The sequence below is a fragment of the Etheostoma cragini genome, chromosome 13 (genome assembly GCF_013103735.1).
Source record: "Etheostoma cragini isolate CJK2018 chromosome 13, CSU_Ecrag_1.0, whole genome shotgun sequence".
Taxonomy (NCBI): Eukaryota; Metazoa; Chordata; class Actinopteri; order Perciformes; family Percidae; genus Etheostoma; species Etheostoma cragini.
Window position 1 is genome coordinate 4,069,010 of NC_048419.1, and position 18,305 is coordinate 4,087,314.

Below are 18,305 nucleotides of genomic sequence, written 5' to 3' on the forward strand. Positions count from 1 at the left end.
CATTTGCTGCATGTCATTCCCCCTCTCTCTTCCCTTTCATGTCTTCAGCTGTCCTTTAGAAATAAAGGCCTACAATGCCTAAAAAATATTCTTAATTTTTGTTCTTTTTAAATGAGTATCCGGCCTTCTGTCTCTTATCTCCTAAAATATACTTTCTCATCAAACAACTGTACCGTATGTAATCTAAATAAACAGGATTAGGGGAAATACTTCATTATTCTCCATAGTTACAACATAGTGTGTGTTCTATTGTACTATAAATATTTGTGTATTCAGACTGCAGAAATGACATACATTATTAAAAGGTATTTCTATATGGAAAGTGGTCTATGGGACTCTGGTTCAAATCTCCGGTGATGAAATAACTGTTGATTGTCAGGGGAAAAAGCAATTTAAATGTGCTTGGAGGCCCACACCAGTAATTACATACTACCAGCAAAGTCCACAAGCTCCCAATTAAAGCTGTGTGATCATGAATACATGTGTCTGGGTAACTGTGTACTATGTACTTTGTTTTAAATTAATGAAGATAACTGCTTCAGGCCTAAAAAGACAGTTAGTGCATCTTTGCGTTGTTCAGTGCAGCCCTATTTTTTATTAAGGATAATCTGCTGCTCATATTGGTAATGCATGATGCAGGATAATGAGAAGCATCCACTCTCTGTTCCAGGTAATGGAAATGGAAAAAAAAAAGATTGCACTCTTGCCTGTACCTATTCCTCTCTACTCTCCCTACCTAAAATTCTCTCCATCCCACCACTCTCCTCTCATCCCTATTTGGAGTGATGCATTTGTATGGAAATAACTGGTCCACATTACCTCCGGCAGTTTACAAAGCGTGTTTCCATCACCTTTTTTTGGTATTTTATTTATTTATTTATTTATCTAAAGCCCCTGCCCTCATCCACAGGTTTTTTTTTTAATATAAGAGTGAGAGAGAAGTGAGAGCTTTGTTATCTAAGTGGGATTGTTATTAGTTGGGCTTTGCCGTCGTGATTGCAGCCGTCTGCAGCAGTATCTAATGCCGAAATAACGATTAGTTGCTCTCCGCTGGAGGGGAAAAGTTGATTCCTTTTTTGTTCCAATGCCTGCACAGCCACCTCAACCTATTATTCTGTCTTTACCAATTTTCCTCTTAATATCTTTCACATCTTATCCGGTTTTCGTTTCTTGGCAGCATTTCATTTTTCATTTTCTCTACTTTCATCTTTCTTAATTTTATTTCGGTCTCGCTCTTTATGACTTTGATCTTTTGTCAACATCAATTCCCAATTTCATAACATACCATTGACAGTGTATCATTTTGGGGGGCTGTTTTGCCTTTATTTGACAGTGATAGAAGAGATACAGACAAGATAAATATTGTATTGTTATTATTTTTATTATTGTCAATGCAGGAAGAGAGAGGGATGACATGAAGCAACATGAATTGAACTGGGGACCTTGCAGATTAACCTCTTTAGTCCCTTGAATACCAGACACTCCTATTGTTTAATACAGTGTAAACCCAAGTACAAGAAAGTACAATACCTGTTGTACCAACAGGAAATGATAGCATCATGGGCTGGACTTCAGTTAAGAGACTTGTTTCCCATGTATTAAGCATGCAGGGCATATGTGCACGTCACCTGAGATCATTCCTTAAGATTACTTTGCAGATACTGTCCTTATAATGCCAACACGTGTTTCTCCAATCTGATGCTTTTAGTTTCCTAAGCATGACCCCAAAAATCTTCAACCTGGTTTCACTGCGGTGGCAAAACATTAAACACATGTTTAACATGAATAATTTGTGTTTGCAGTGTACATTAAATATACTGTAGAAAACTAACATCGAAAACCTATTCGTACATTCTTTAATTTGAAAACTTCTCGAATAGCTAAAAAAAAAAATCTAAAGCAGTTGCTGTCAGGTGATTGTGATTTCAGTTTGTTTTTTTATGTGAGCAGCTCCTTCATTCCCCTGCATGTTGCATTGTGGGACGATGGTGTCCATCACGCTCAAAAATAGTTAAATTTTTTGATATACTTTATTTTTATACTTTTGTTTTTATTTTATTTATTCTTTTTTTCTTTTCCTTCATGTCACCTCCGGGCTCACCCATACAGTATCTAATAAGGCCATCCGGCAAGTGATAACATTATTAGTCTTTCACTTCCCTACTTCTTTTTTTTCATTAGCTGGATCAGACCATCCTCCCCCTGTGATTAGACAGGGCCCACTTAATCAGACCATTCCTGTGGACAGCACAGTGGTCCTGGGTTGCCAAACAGCTGATGTTCCATCTCCTACGGTCCACTGGAAGAAGGACAGTGTCCTGGTTTCTCCCATGGACTCCCGCATGTCCATAACAGACACAGGATCACTAGAGATTCGCTACGCTAAGGTGGGCGGACTAACACAGTGGTTAATATTTTGCAGTTACAGCGACTGCACTCAGCCAACCCACTAATATCTGCCACTGAACTTCCTCTCCTCAGCTGGGAGATACAGGCTTCTACACTTGTGTAGCTTCTAGTCCCAATGGAGAAGCTTCCTGGACAGCATACTTACAGGTGGAGGGTAGGTCACACAAATTAAGACATAGTTCTAAAGATGGTAATACATACTGTAGAGCCCTGTGTAATGTGCTGTAATGATTTACTTGGCATCTCTGTTGCAGAGTTTGGAGTTGTTGTTCAGTCCAGTCAGCCGATAGACCCTAGCCTGATTCCCAGTGCTCCGTCTAAACCCGAGGTGACTGACATCAGCCATACCTCTGTCACTCTGTCGTGGAAAACAAACCCCAATGCTGGTGCAACACCTACATCTTATCTGATCGAGGCATTCAGGTTAGATTCATGTGATATCCAGCCATCTATCAAGCTTGATGAAACTTCTTGCTTCTGTATGTTATCATTTCTTCATCTCTTCCTGCAGTTATACGTTAGGAAGCAGATGGGTGACCCTAGCTGAGCATATAAAGACACAGACCTTTGTACTGAGGAACCTGAGGCCAGCAACTGTCTACCTCTTTTTGGTCAGAGCGGTGAATGCTTATGGCCTAAGTGACCCCAGTCCAATCTCTGACTCTGTCAGAACACAGGGTCAGTGTGCGCATTCATTTTATCTTTTTAATTCCAATTTCAGCTTAATGCGTTGAATGCATCATTGTTGCTATTTTACTTCTTTCTTTCCTTTTGTACCAACAGACAGCACTTCCACCATGCAGGGAGTGGATCACCGACACATCCAGAGGGAGCTGGGAGATGTAGTTATCCACCTGCACCCACCAACTGTTCTTTCATCTTCTGCTGTCAGGATGCAGTGGATGGTAAGGGGGCTGTTCCCGTGATTTATGTGATGTGTAGTGATCGAAATAAACTACACAAAACAATGGCAGTGTTAAATATTGGGAAAAAGGTAATATGTGCAATTTTACCAATAAATGTAAACACATGCTGTAAATCAACAATTTTAAATGAAAACATGGTCTGTCCTGACAGTTTTTATCAGGGTTTTTTATTTAAATTTTATTTATTATTATAAAGCTGACTAACACTCTGATGTGTTTTCTCTTATTCTTCCAAGCAACACAAATAAAAGAAGCGGGCTGTCAATGATGAGGGAGCAAACATACTTTCAACATAGCGATCTGAACACTTCAAGAGGATCTTCTCAGCTAAAATTGCCTAGTGTGAAATATTTATTTTATGCTGACATTACATATGGTTTTCTCTGTAAACATTTATAAGCAGAGAATAAACCCACTGCACAGAGAAGTGAATGTATATTTAGTTGTACATTGAGCCTTTTTCCCTAGACATGGGAATGCATTTTCAGAATGTTTTATCTGTGTGCATGCAAGTTTTTAGATATGTGTATGCCTCCACAGAAATATTTTAAGGCGATTATTTTTCCTAATTGTGTGGTTTAAATGGAAAGTGCTTTGTCCTCTCCTGGTTTGATTTTAACCAGAGCTATTTTGTGGTTTACAGTAAGAATTCACAGATATGGGGAAATGGAAATCTGTATCAACCTAAAGATTAGGGGTATATACTGAGTTTTAGCAGTTCCTTCCTGTGGGATTTTCACTCCAAGATTAGGTGTGTAACTCACACGCAGATATATTTGGGAACTTCAGATCATCACAGCAAAAAAACAACAACAACACAGTACCATTACACGTGTCTTTGATTCAAACCCAGATGTTTATTTGCTCATGGTCAATAAGGGTCTCACTGTCACATGTTGTGCCATTTATGCAGCACGTTTTATCTCTGCATCTTCACCAGGTCGAGCAGCAGTCCACCTACATCCAGGGTTACAAGGTGCTTTACAGGGCATCCGCTGATCATGGCCAGCCAGAGGGGCAGTGGAGTGTCCTGGAAGTACACGCCCCAAAGGAGGACGGGGTGGTAATCGGTCAGCTGAAGCGAGGCTCCATCTACGAGTTCAAAGTGCGCCCTTTCTTTGATGAGTTCCAGGGAGCTGACAGTGAGGTGAAGGTGGTCAGGACGTTGGAAGAAGGTGACTGAGAACTTTTGCTCTGCATTATTAAATCTAGCTTTACTTAGCTGAGAGTTGAATAAGAGTGGCGCAACTCTTTGATTTCCTTCTATTATGTATTTGTTGACATGCAAAGCTGTAAGAGATGCAGACCACATCTGGGATACATACAGCATCAAATAAGACTGCATTTATTTCTAAATTGTTAACTGTATCCGTAATTGTCTTAGCCCCTACCAGAGCACCTCAGGGTGTGACAGTGACAAAGAGTGATACCAATGGGACCGCCATCCTCGTTGCTTGGAGACCGCCTCCGCAACATGAAGAAGCTGGAGTCATTCAGGAGTACAAGGTAAGAAAAGAAGGCCCCAGGCATCTCCTGTACTTTGAATCATGTGTTTTACAGTTAAAATGTACCATTTATTGACAGATCTGGTGCCTGGGTAATGAGAGTCGCTATCATGTCAACCAGTCGGTCGACGGCTCCATCTTCTCTGTGCTCATCGCCAATCTGGCACCGGGAATTCGCTACAGCGTAGAAGTTGCTGCCAGCAATGGTGCTGGACCTGGTGTCAGGAGTGATGTCACTTTTTTCCAATTAGGTGAGAGTCCTACCAAAAAAGTATTTATCTATTGAGGTGTCATCAAACTAGGCCTATAAGCAGTCAGAGTATCCCCGAGTGAAAAATTCTATAGAGGGTTTTCACAACGCGTCATCAGACTGGAAGTCCCCATATCGGAGATACAACGCATCCCAGCAAAACACAGGCACTTAAGTAGATTCCAAAAGTGGTCAAGGAAAATAGTTATTATTGCCGTGTTTTAGGTTGTACACATAGGTCACACCGAGAAAAAACATTTCGAATATTTTCAACTTCCAAAAGTCAAACAAGGGAGAGGAATGACAGAAGTTATCAGAGGAAAGGAGGCGCTTGTGGTTGGCAAAGCTCAAACTCACTCAGATAGTGTACAGTGTAGATGGCAAACTGGGGCTCTTTGATAGGAAAAAACAACAATTGAGAGTCACTTGGCTACACCTTGAGTATTGCAATTATGTCAAAGACGTTATTGAATTACTTACTTTGGTCTTCATAACACAACGTCGTTAATGACTCAGTACTGCGTCTCCCTCACTCATCCACATAGCTACCATCTGGTTATAAGCCTCCAAACCTTTGTCGGATCTAAAGTCTGCAGCTGTGTATGGGCTCGGCGAGAAAAGCAGGTATATTGGGATATGCAACTAAAGAAAGAATCACTGGGTCGTCATGGATATAAGAAGAGAGAGACAACTCGCAGGGATCTGCACCGCCAATAAGCTGTAATTTCTCAAAATATTGCGCCTTTTCTTGTGGTCCAAGTCCTTCCCTATATGTCTTTGCATCTTGGAAGCTTTTCAATTTAAACATGGCTACATCCACTTAAAGTAACTAAAGTGCACAATACTCCGCTGTACTCTGTATGGCCGTGCAGTCAGGTTACTGCCCAGAACGTCACGTTGGTGAAGACCCTCTATTATTAAGAAATTATTTTTTAGCCTTCTTCGTCTAAAGTGCCATATTGTATATCACTTTTGTTACTTAGGTTATACTTTTTGAACGATGCTCTTGTCTCTTTGCTGCTTCATCAACACGTTTGAACACACTGTATTCTTCAGCTATGCTTTCTGCAAATCATCACAGTCGTTTTTGTATTCACACGTTATGCCTCTCTCTCTCTTTCACTCTTTTGCTGGTTAGACTCTGCAGGCCAGATGATGGATATCAGTGAGGAAAGAGACACGTTGTCTCAGATCTCAGATGTGGTGAGGCAACCGGCATTTATTGCTGGCATTGGCGCCACCTGCTGGTTGGTCCTCATGATCTTCAGTGTGTGGCTCTACCGTCACCGCAAGAAGAGAAGTGGCCTCAGCAGCACATACACCGGCATCCGCAAGGGTATGTGTTTCTCTGTTGTGTGTATGTTTCATTAAGGTAGATCGGTGCGTGATGTTAAATCAAGATCAAGATGGTAAACATATACAGGCCAGCCATGCGTCTGCGAAACAGGCGTTTACTTTTGTGGGTATATTTGAAGGACGTTATGCTTGCAGAAAAGATCAAACCATGACACATTGCCACTATTAAATAACTGTCTTCATCTGAGGGATATTAAGAAATAATTCCAGACGCTGATAAGCAGATCACATTAAAGGGTGAAAGATACTCTGGTCTAATATTCCTTTGAGACTCAAGGAACAAATTTGCATTTGCCACTATGCAGACAGTTAAAGGCTGACCTTTAGCCGCTCATTTGTAGCACGTCATTTTCCCTGAACACAGCCCAGTTCTTCAAGGCACAGGCCTGTCGACCAGCCATTACCATGTCTGCTGCGATATCACTGTTATTTTCCCACTCACTCTCGGACCGCCTGTCACCACCATTAACCTTCACCTGGACACTTGTCAAGAAAGAGGCAGCAGCAAGGCAGATAGCATGTGGTTATTTAAATGTTTGTGCACATCATCTTTTCCCCTTGAAGAAATGTCCATCACACAGCAGATAGAATATGCATAGGTGCATAGACAAACATTATACTGGGAGTAACTAAGCACATATAATAGTAAAGTCTTAATTATAAAAAAATGATTTCAGTTTGCTCATCTTACTCCCCTTCCTTGTCTTTGTCTGTCCTTACAGTCCCCTCATTCACCTTTACACCTACAGGTATGTACAGTATGATTGTCCTCCTTATGTTTGTGGTATTTTATGTATTTAGTAAATCACTTATTAGAGGTCTTGTATTTCACTCAAACATCCAAAGATAAAATTGTCTCCCATCTCTTGCAAGTCAGTTTTCATGTTCATTTACATATATAAATGGAAAGGTATGGACACACAACTGAAAAGTTGCACAATTACAAAACTCTCACCATAGAATACAACAAGCAAAAACTAAATGAAGTGATTAAATAGTTCTAAAGTAGCTATGTTGCCACAATACATGATTGCAGTACTGCAATGTGAATGTATATGTGTTGAATCAAGTTGTGGATTTAGGTGAGCATATGTATATAGGAGTGTGCCAAACTCACTAAGTTGGGTTTACTTAATAAAAAAATAATATGTTATGTATTCCACTAGAGTATCTTTATTTGTTTGATGTTTTACTGGGTGTGGAGGCACACATGTCTCAGAATCAGTTATGAGGAGGTCGGTAAAGGCACAGGCAATTATTTGTGTTGTGTTTCATGCACATCAATCCACAGAGTCAGACTTGTTTATTGAAGTGAGTGTAGTCTTTTCACTTTAGATTTTTAGCTTCTAAACTCTATCCGCCTTTCATGGCTTCACTTTCTCTGCCTTTGGCACTTTCTCTTTTTGACACCTCATCAAGGTTTAATGTTTTCTATTTCTCTTTCCAGTGGCGTATCAGAGAGGAGAATCTGTGTGCAGTGCTGCCAGGTGAGTGATATTTTGGTCCCTTCCCTTTGTGTTATATAAAGACTAACAAGAGAAATGCATTTACAATGTGAGAACACTAGGGGGAGGTGTCTTCCTGCTCCAAACAAATGAACCGTATGCATCCACCCAATGCTCAGAATTCACCAGCCATACATGAGAACAGTGGGTTTTGATTGACAGCGCTGTGGTTCTCTTTGTTGCAGACCTGGCCTTCTCAGCATGGGTGAACCTCTAAACCAGCTGTGGCTGCCAGACAATTGGCCAAATGCATGTGCCAATCACAAGGACTGCAGCATCAACTGCTGCAATAATGGCAATGGCACCAGTGACAGCAACATGACAACATACAGCCGACCAGGTTAGTGCAAGACTGAGCCCATGTCAAAGTTCAGGTACTGTCAGAATGTCTGAGATGTATACTGTATTGTGTGTCTTAGAAAAATCATACAGCTTCTAGCAATGCAGAAGCTTTGTGACTTGTGTTCTAGCTGTGTTCTAGTGCTGCTTTGTTTTCTGTTCTCCTTAGCTGACTGCATAGCTAACTATGGAAACCATACAGAAAACAAACAGGGGGGACAGCTTGGTTCTGAGACGGCCATTTACAGCGATGTGAACCTCTCCAACAAGCTCAATGAGATTAAAACATTCAACAACTCCAACTTGTGCTACGCGAGTCCAGGAGGGGATTCAGCAGCCACATATGAACCCATCCCATATGCCACCACACAGCTCATTCAAGCCGGCATTAAAAATAAGGCAGGCACTGGTGTCTCTATGGCAGAGGCTCTGGACGTGCCCTGCTGGAAACAGCCCCCCAACCTGCCTCCAATACCAAAGGAGATGGCAGCACAGATGCAATACAACATAATTGAGCAAAACATGCTAAATAAAGGTAAAGTAGGATTACATTTGATTTGCTTTACACCATTTATATATAAAATAAAAAATCTGTTGGAAATAGTCCTGGTTCTTTGTCTTCAGATCATCTACAAGGAAGTGAAGGAGTGATCCATCCTAAAACTATCCCCTACAACCAGACCCGTGCCCACAGCTCAGGAGGCTCACACCACAGCTCAGACAGAGGCAGCAACAGCACCTCAGGTAAGGCCAACGGCTACTCGGTACAGTGCTGAATTTTAATGAGGCGAGCCATACGTCTGTGTTTACCTTGATGTTTTCTTTTCATTTTTCAGGGAGTCAAAATCAAAAGAAAGGAACACGGGCCCCAAAGATCCCAAAACATAATGCAGTAAGCTGGGGAGAAGCCCCATCTCCTCCTCACGCTAATGCGTGGGACTGTGATGAGTATAGCTTACCCATGGAAAGGAGGTACGGGGTAAAAGAGACACATATACACATTTACCACTATAAAGGACACACTAATACACAGACATGCATAGCTTCTCAGTGGGTTGTGTTGAGGTGGGTGGAGTCTAAAAAAGAGATAGCTGCAGTAGATTAAAATATGCACCAGTCTGCACCAAATTTATTAATTTATTTGTTCTCAATTGACTATGCAGTGAATATAATTAGATACAAATTTGAATTAGAACAAAAATGATTAGCTTGACTGTTTCATGTTAAATTATAGCGGCTCCTTAGCAAACTGTAGCCCTTCAGGATAAAACAAAAACAGGATAAACTTATCGGACTCACGCAAGCATAATTGGAATTATGCTGTGAACACCTTCTGTTAAAACATGGCCTTATTGTCACAACTAACACTTTTAACCAAACTAATTACACAATTTAGATTTTTGTCACTGTCAGACACTTTGCTATGACAGCAGGTTTTATATAATTGAAATTACTTCGTAAAATGTTCAATGAATAGAAGGGAAACAGGAATGCATTCACGAGACGAGCAGCATTTCAGCAATAAAACCAGATGGTCCATAAAGCTTAGTGTTCATCTTTGTACGTTTTGGCTATGATGGAAATGTGTGTTCTTATGGCAGACCTAGGGAATTGTACTGAGGTCTAATGGTCCGTGACTAATTTGCAATGACTGCCAACACCCCTCATTCCTTTGGCCATTACCTCATGTCAGTTGTCCTTTTCTTATCAGTTTTGATCCAGAAGAGAGAATGGAAGGCTGCCCTACTCCACCACTTAGAGGGACTGTCTCATCCCCTCCTGAAGTGTCTTATAGTCACCCACCTAACGCAACACCACAGGGAGACCTGAGCAATGGCCTGCACAATGGAACCGAGCACCTCAGGTAACCAGATAAAACCTCCCTGACACTGCTTTCAAACATTTCTAACTGATGCTACACATTTTTTTTTGTGACAAGACTGCACAGATTTTTTTTTTTTTAATTCACTTTCCAGCCAACACATCGGCGGCCACCCTCGCCCTTTTTCACCAACACACACCTACAGCTCCATACCCTTCTGCATGGACACCGATGTACAAGAGGAGGATGAGGAGGAAGAGGAGGAGGAGGCAGAAGAGGAGACAGACGTAGAGCTCGCCGAAAGTAACTACAGCCAACACCAAGAACGGCAGAAGCACAAACACCAGCTGCACCATCCCTCTCCACACAATCTGCTTCTTCATGGGCTGGAGCAGACCCCAGCCTCCAGCTCTGGGGATCTGGACAGATCAGTCACGGGGTCCATGGTCAACAGCTGGGGCTCAGCATCTGAGGACAACATCTCATCTGGCCGGTCCAGTGTTGTCAGCACCTCGGAAGGATCCTTCTTTACAGACGGCGATTTCAACCAGGCGGTGGCCTCTTCGCGGGATATTGTGGGCCTGCGCATGTGTAGATACCCAGAGGAGTCAGGTGAGAAAGCTTCTGTGGAGGAAAAGTTTTATTTTGTGTTCAAAGCACCCCAATCCTCGGCAACTTGGTGTATGATGTGACAGTACGTATGCATTAGGCGTGTTTGACGGCGCTGGCAGTGTAGCGTGCCAAGATGCTTTCAATAACATGATTGGTAATGAATGAAGTAGAAAAAAAAAGAATTATCAAATGAAGTACTTCATTGGTATTGGTGTCACTTTAAGGGTTAGTGCTTTGGTATTGGTGCTGGCCATAATCAAAATTGTTTCAATGACACCCAGTCCTACTAAACGTAAATGTCACTCAAATTTCCACATTCACCAGGATAAATTGAATGAAAACAAAACAATACTATGACAGTTATCACACTCACACAAGCGTAATTGGAGGAATGCTGTAAACACCTTCTGTCAAAACATGAACAAATTTTCACAGCCAACTCTTTTAACCAAACTAATTACACAATTTTGATTCTTGTCACTCTCAGACAGTTTACTATAACAGTATGTTTTACACAATAAAAATTAATTCATAAAATGTTCAATGAACAGAACGGAAACAAGCATGCACGAGAAGTGGACCATTTCAACTCATACAGCATGTGGTGTTGTAGTTGCATAGCCAGACCCTCCTCCACAGCGCAGCGGAGGAGGGTCTGGCTAGTCCACCCAACAGTCCCTAACAACAACATACGTGCTCTGGTTTATTGGCATTTCTTGAAACCAATCATAACCATCTGCAGAGATCTGCGGAGCAGTTATCCATGGTCCGCATAAATCGACAGGAGTTTAGAAAACCAACACAAAGAAAGCAGAAAGGGAGGGAAATCCAGCCAAAATTGAGGGATATCAGGCAGAACCTCTGGCGGCACCGGAACTATCCTGTAAATGAAATGTCGTCAATATAGACTAGTGGCGTTGTGAAGTTGAGCATGGTGTATTTGGTTGGTTGATGTGACGCAGTTCAAAGTGCAGAGATACTTATATTCACATGATTGGTATTGAATGAAGTAGAAAAAAAGTTGTCAAACAAAGTATTATTTCAGTATCGGTATCACTTTAAGGGTACTGATATTGATAATGCTATAAATGATTCACAGCCCTATAAACATGAAGGCCTCTTAAATGTTTATGACTAATGATCAACAATCCATTATGGATAGTTAGTTTAGTTGTTTATTTTATTATTTCTCAAGAGTTTAAAACTCAGCTAATCTGCATCATCAGGACTGTTTGTGTGGTTTTATCAGATTTGATTGACAGGGAGCTTGTAGCAAATCACTCAACAGTCACCACATATCGGGATTATTACTAAAATCCCACATGACATTACCTTTTTGGTGCTAAGTCCAGCCCACTTCAAACCAGAAACAAAAGCACAGATAAGTCAGTACACAGTCAACTCTTCCAACTTTGACAGGTGTGCTCATGTAGGACCACATTACTCACAGTGATGATGTTAACATGTACCATTATGTGATCTAACATTCACTTTTTATGCTTAATCTGTGTGATGATTGCAGGGCGGAGGCACCAGCGGCCCAGCAGCCCCATGTCCACAGACAGCAACATGAGTCCTGCAATAACACATAAAAGACCCAGACGGCATAAACAGAACCAGTTCGGTCAACAGGGCTACCAACCCAAAGATATCTTCAATGACGGTAAAGACTGAACCAAGGGTAAGATTAGATAGTCACTCTTGTTTATCTCCAAAAAACTGTAACATTTGGATATTTGTGCCCTACTCTGTCCCCAGACTCGTGCATGCCTTTGAATTTTCCAAGCCAGATGTCCCACAGCGACTATAAAGTGAGGGGGGCCACGCTGCCTCGGATGGGCTCTGGGGAGGCCCGGGGTCGACGGGGTAGCGCCGGGACTCACAGGGTCAGGGAGGCTTCACTTGAGCAGAGAGAGAGCAAGGACAAGCACAAGACTCCACTAGGAGGGAAAGGAAGCAGCAAAAGCCGACAGCACTCAGGCACTGGATGGATTATACAGCACACTTTTTAATAAGCCATTGAGTAACTACCCAACATAAATGTTTTCTTTCTTGTCTTTTTTTTCAGAATTTGGGGATGTCCTTCTGTACAGTCGTCCCTCTTTCCCATCAGGTCAAGCTCAGAGGGAACCTGATGATACTAATTCATCCAGCTTTATGTCATGTGGAGACTTAAGGACCAAACAGGGAGGACAGCTGGCACCTACAGGACAGGTGGAAGAGGTATATACGAATCAAGAGCATAACTCCTGAAATAGAATTCTCTGTTAGCTCTTTAGTGTCTATTTGCCCAAATACATGTTTTTTATAATCTGTGACACAAGTTAACCAACAATTCAAGTAAGTGCGAGGGAGTAAACATGACACTATTTTGTTTTCACAGTTCCTGAAAAGCTAAGAAGCAATCCGAGCACTAAAGGAATCCCCTACAGTTGCTTCAGACAAAGGACTATGACCTTTACAATGTGGGAAAGAGACTCTACAGATACTGCACAATACGCTATTACATTTTTTATTAGGTGTTGGAAAAAAAGAAAAAAAGGTGCGCTCATCTTTAAGTCTGTGGACTTCAATTTTGATGCACTGTTTATTGTTTATTTTTTGTTTTTTTTGGGTGACCAGCTTCCAGGAGCCTGAACCGCTGGTTGCTCAGTAAAGTAAGATGAATGCACATGTGATGGCGGTTGTGAGTGTCTACACAAATATTCTCCATGACGACTGCTTGATGCGGTCTACACATGATCTTTGCTTGTCATTCGTCTTGTTAATTTACTGTAATTGGTATTCCGTCATTACCAGCCATCTTGTAAATTCTTGAAATTGTTTACTGCCACAGAAGTGCTTCAAATCCAAATTTTATATAACAGTGTTAATGTTTTATGAGTGATGTACATCTTGTATTTGTATTGTTTGTCTTACTTTGGTTATAAAAGCACAATCACTTAATTTTATTCTAAGTCTTTATTATATGAATTTCTGTCTGGAGGAAGTCTTTGGAGTCGTGTTAATCATTTCATCAGTTCAACTCAGGCTGAGAAAATGATTGTTGATTGTGATTGTGCATTCAGTTGCGTACATTTGAGCTGCTTTCATTCAGATTTGAACTATCTGTTGTGTGTACTGAGAGAATTGCATGCAGATTCACCTGTAGGAGCTTTTACTTAAACATCTTGACTGCTTTGTTCACCCATTGGGATGATGAAAAACTTGGTCATGGACTGGTTCCATTTATTGTTTTCTCCATTGAGGCCATTCCATTTAGTTCTGTGTTCCCTTATCCTTGGCCATAACCTCTAGAGCAGGGCTGTACAATATGCTTCATTTATTGAATTACTGATCATCAATCTCTTAACCATCTAAATTAACTTGTTTTCCATAACTAAAAACAAACAAACAAACAAAAGAAAATCAGAAACCCTGTACAAGAAAATGAATATTATCAGAAACAGATGTATTGAGAAAATGTTTATTGCTTATTTATAGTTATATAGTCATTGTTGCATTATTATACTAGATTTTGGTGATATTGTCCGGCCCTGTTCTATAAGTTATATATGGAACAAATATGTCACTCTAACTACTCTGTTTGAATAAATATGGCTGTTCCTTAAGCAACAACAAACAACACTTTTAGCTCATTCTTTCAACCCAATTCTACGTTGTGTGTCAAACGAAACACTGATTTTCAACCTCAACTAATAAGAAATGGCAAAAAAAAACTCATCGGACATAGTGCCACGGAAATATGAAAAACATGCAAATAATGATGAATGATGAAATTTCACTCCGCTTATCCGGTTATGGGTTCGCGGGGGAATAAGCTCCAGCAGGGTACCCCAAACCTCCCTTTCCTGAGGCACATTAACCAAGTCTAATTGGGGGGTCCCGAGGCGTTCCCAGGCCAGGTTGGAGATATAATCCCTCCACCTAGTCCTGGGTCTTCCCGAGGTCTCCTCCCATATGAATCCAACATATCATTAGCTAATAAAAAATCATCTTAGCCCCGCTGAATAGTTGGCTTATTGGCCTATACTGTAGGTAAGGTAGTCGGTAAAATAGCCGTTCACAGATACAGTTCATCCTAAGGTATCCTAAGGTTTGTTTAACATAATTCATAATTATTATTTAAATATCTTAATAATCTATGCACTACAAAGGTTTGTATAAAGGCTTTAGGTCGCCCTACCTGTTATTGAAAGGCCCAGTTTAATATGTTACTTAATTTACACAATAGATGTATTAGGGGTCCCTGATGGGTCTCTCTTGCTAATAAGGGGTCCTTGCCTTAAAAAACATTGTAGACCCCTGTTCTACAGTAAGTCTAAGAATAACCTTTTTTTTTCTAGAAATATTATTGAGTGTGCTTGATTTATTTAATGTTGAATCATTATCCTGGACATAGAACAAGATGTTAAAAACTGAACTGTTTGTGTTCAGTAGAAGTGACATCAAGAAAAAGATTATTTTTTGTGACCCTTAGTGATTTAGACCATTACATTTTTTTACCAAGTTTGACATGTCGTACTATACTACTATTCTATGGACATACTATACTACCACACTATACTGTGACTTTTTAGTCACTTCTGTAGACATACTATACTATTACTATTTTTCACATGTTATACCGTGAATCTTTTCAACAAACTATGTAATGACTAAGAAAAACATAATGAGGATTGTAAACTAGAAAATGCATTTCACGCAGAAAATGCGCGTGATTTTGATTGGAATAAATTTCATAAAATGTTGAATAACACCAAAAGTGGGTGAAACATAGCTGCTGAAGCAGTATAAAAGTGGGAAATGTATAAAAGATGCAAATGTTTTCCATGGTTTTAATGATAAGGACTTAAATGAAAATGATAAAAAAGTAATAATCAAAGTAAAGTATGCAAAAAAAGGCATAGTGTAGTATGTTGAAGAAGTCATGATAGAGTACTGTATGTCAAAAAAAGTGTTAAAAGTCATAGTGTAGTATGTTTAAAAAAACAGGAAAAAGGCGTCTAGCTTGTCAAAAGATGTCGTAGTATAGTATGTAAAAAAAAGTGAAGAAGTTATAGTGTAGCGTGTCAAAAAATTGGGAAAACCTCTGGGTATGGTATATTGGAAAGATCATAGTAAAGTATGTCAAAAAAGTGGGAAAAAGGCACGTCAGAAAAAGAGATGAAAGACATATGTCGAAAAAAGTAATTGACGCAAAATGTGATCAAAATAGTCTAGTGTGTTAAAAATGGTCATAGTGTAGTATGTTGAAAAAGTCATGGTATAATATGTCAACAATAGGGTTGAAAAGTCATATTATGGTATGTCAACAAAAGTGATAAAAAAGTCATAGTAGTATGTTGAAAAAGTTACAAAAGAGTCATAGTGTAATAGGTCAAAAATGGTCATACCATAGTTTGTAGAGTAAAGTGAAAAAATCATAGTATAGTATGTCAAAAATAGTCATAGTATAGTATGTTGAAATTGTTTATAAAAAAATATCATAGTTTTTCATGTTGAGAATAGTCATGGCACAGTTTGTTGAAAAAGGTTAGAAAAAAGTTATAGTATATTATGTCAAAAAAAAGATAGTATTCAATGTCGCTTTAAGTGACACAATAAATAATAATACAGTATGAGTCCAAGTATTGTATGTTGAAAAAAGTAGAAAAAGGCATCCATAGCATGTTGGAAAAAGTCATGGTAAAGTATGTCAAAACATTATAAAATATTCATGGTTATAGTATAGTATGTCAAAAATAGACATAGCATAGTTTGTTGAAAAAAGTGAAAAAAGCCATAGTACAATATGTCAAAAGAAGTCATGGTATAGTATGTGAAAAAATAGTCATAGTGTAGTTTGTCAAAAAAAGTGATAATAAAGTCATAGTGTAGTATGTCAAAAAAAAGAAACAAAGAAGTCACAGTAAAGCATGTCAATAATAGTCATAGCATAGTTTGTTTAAAAAAGTGAAAAAAAATCCTGGTATATCATGTTAAAAATAGTCATGGTATAGTATGTCAAAAAAGTGATAATATTCATTTCACTTTAAGTGATGGAATAAGTCACAGTGTAGTAGGTTACAATATCTAAAAGAGTCTTAGTATTGTATGTCAAAAATGTCATAAAAAAGCCATGGTATAATATAGTATGTCAAAAATAGTCATGGCATAGTTTATAGAAAAAAGTGATAAAAAGTCATACTATATCATGTCAAAAAACATCACAGTATATTATGTTAAAAAATGTACAAACAAGTCATAGCATATAGTATGTCAAAAATAGTCATACTACAGTGTAGTCATACTACAGTCATAGTATTACATGTTGAAAGTATTCATTAAATAGTTTGTTGAAAGAAGTGATAAAAAATTCACACTATAACATGTCAAAAATAGTAATAGTATAGTATGTCTAAAGAAGTGATTAAAAAGTCATAGTATAGTCTATTGAAAAAAGTGATTAAAAACGTCACAGTATACTATGTCAAATACAGTCATAGCAAAATTTGATAAAAAAAGTGATTAAAATCATAGTATATCATGTTGAAAATAGTCATGGTATAGTACATTGGAAAAAGTGATAAAAAAGTCAAAGTATTACATGTTGATAATAGTCATAGGAAAGTATGTCAAAAAAAGTGATAAAAAGTAATAGTATAGCATGACGTAAAAAGGGATTAAAAAGTTACATTGTAGTTTCTCAAAAAAAGTGACAAAAAAGTCATAGTATAGTATGGTAGTACAGTATGTCCAAAAAAGTGATGAAAAAATTCACAGTATAGTTTGTCAAAAAAAGTGATATAAAAGTTGTAGTATAGTATGTCAAAAAGGGAAAAAAAAGTCATAGTATAGTATGTTGAAAAAAGTTATAAAAAAGTCAAAATATAGTATGCCGAAAAAAGTGATAAAGGTCATAGTATATGTCAAAAATAGTCATAGTATAGTTTGTTAAAAAAGTGAAACAAATCATAGTATATCATGTTGAAAATAGTCATGGTGTAATATGTTGAAAAAAGTAATAAAAAAGTCATAATGTTACATGTTGATAATAGTCATGGTATAGCATGTCAGACAAAGTGATAAAAAGTAATAGTATAGCACGGTAGTATACTACCATGCTATACTATTAATATTACTATTACTTTTTATCGATTTTATCAACATTCACAGTGTAGTTTGTCGAAAAAAGTGATGTAAAGGTTTTAGTATAGTATGTCAAAAAAGTGATTAAAAAGTCGTGGTATAGTAGGATGAAAATAGCGATAAATGTCATAGTGTATGTCAAGACTAGTCATAGTATAGTTTATAAAAATTGTTTGTGAAAACGTCATAGTATTGTGTTTTGAAAATAGTCATGGCATAGTTTGTTAAAAAAAAGTGATAAAATCATAGTATATCATGTTGAAAATAGTCATGATATAGTATGTTGAAAAACGTGATAAAAAGTCACAGTATTACATGTTGATAATAGTCATAGTACAGTGTGTCAAATAAAGTGTTAAAAAGTAATAATATACCATGTTGTAAAAAGGGATTAAAAAGTCACAGTGTAGTTTGTCAAAAAAAATGACAAAAAAGTCATAGTATAGTATG

The 18,305-nt window shown here is 38.6% G+C and overlaps 1 protein-coding gene across 4 annotated transcripts in view; it reads left to right on the top strand.

Annotated features, from left to right (window-relative positions):
• Window positions 1–14,351, top strand: part of LOC117955258 (roundabout homolog 1-like) — an 85,181-nt gene extending 70,830 nt beyond the window's left edge. For all 4 annotated transcript variants that reach the window (XM_034889618.1, XM_034889619.1, XM_034889620.1 and 1 more), the window contains 21 exons: window positions 2,182–2,387; window positions 2,482–2,563; window positions 2,664–2,832; window positions 2,921–3,087; window positions 3,193–3,314; window positions 4,276–4,510; window positions 4,720–4,841; window positions 4,920–5,091; window positions 6,229–6,426; window positions 7,169–7,195; window positions 7,894–7,933; window positions 8,137–8,291; window positions 8,460–8,825; window positions 8,915–9,034; window positions 9,127–9,262; window positions 10,002–10,154; window positions 10,267–10,724; window positions 12,247–12,387; window positions 12,483–12,704; window positions 12,793–12,947; window positions 13,108–14,351. In XM_034889618.1, coding sequence (XP_034745509.1) covers window positions 2,182–2,387; window positions 2,482–2,563; window positions 2,664–2,832; window positions 2,921–3,087; window positions 3,193–3,314; window positions 4,276–4,510; window positions 4,720–4,841; window positions 4,920–5,091; window positions 6,229–6,426; window positions 7,169–7,195; window positions 7,894–7,933; window positions 8,137–8,291; window positions 8,460–8,825; window positions 8,915–9,034; window positions 9,127–9,262; window positions 10,002–10,154; window positions 10,267–10,724; window positions 12,247–12,387; window positions 12,483–12,704; window positions 12,793–12,947; window positions 13,108–13,122 — 3,461 coding nt within the window. In that variant the 3' untranslated portion in view covers window positions 13,123–14,351. The remainder of the gene's footprint in view (window positions 1–2,181; window positions 2,388–2,481; window positions 2,564–2,663; window positions 2,833–2,920; window positions 3,088–3,192; window positions 3,315–4,275; window positions 4,511–4,719; window positions 4,842–4,919; window positions 5,092–6,228; window positions 6,427–7,168; window positions 7,196–7,893; window positions 7,934–8,136; window positions 8,292–8,459; window positions 8,826–8,914; window positions 9,035–9,126; window positions 9,263–10,001; window positions 10,155–10,266; window positions 10,725–12,246; window positions 12,388–12,482; window positions 12,705–12,792; window positions 12,948–13,107) is intronic.
• Window positions 14,352–18,305: the final 3,954 nt, after the last annotated feature.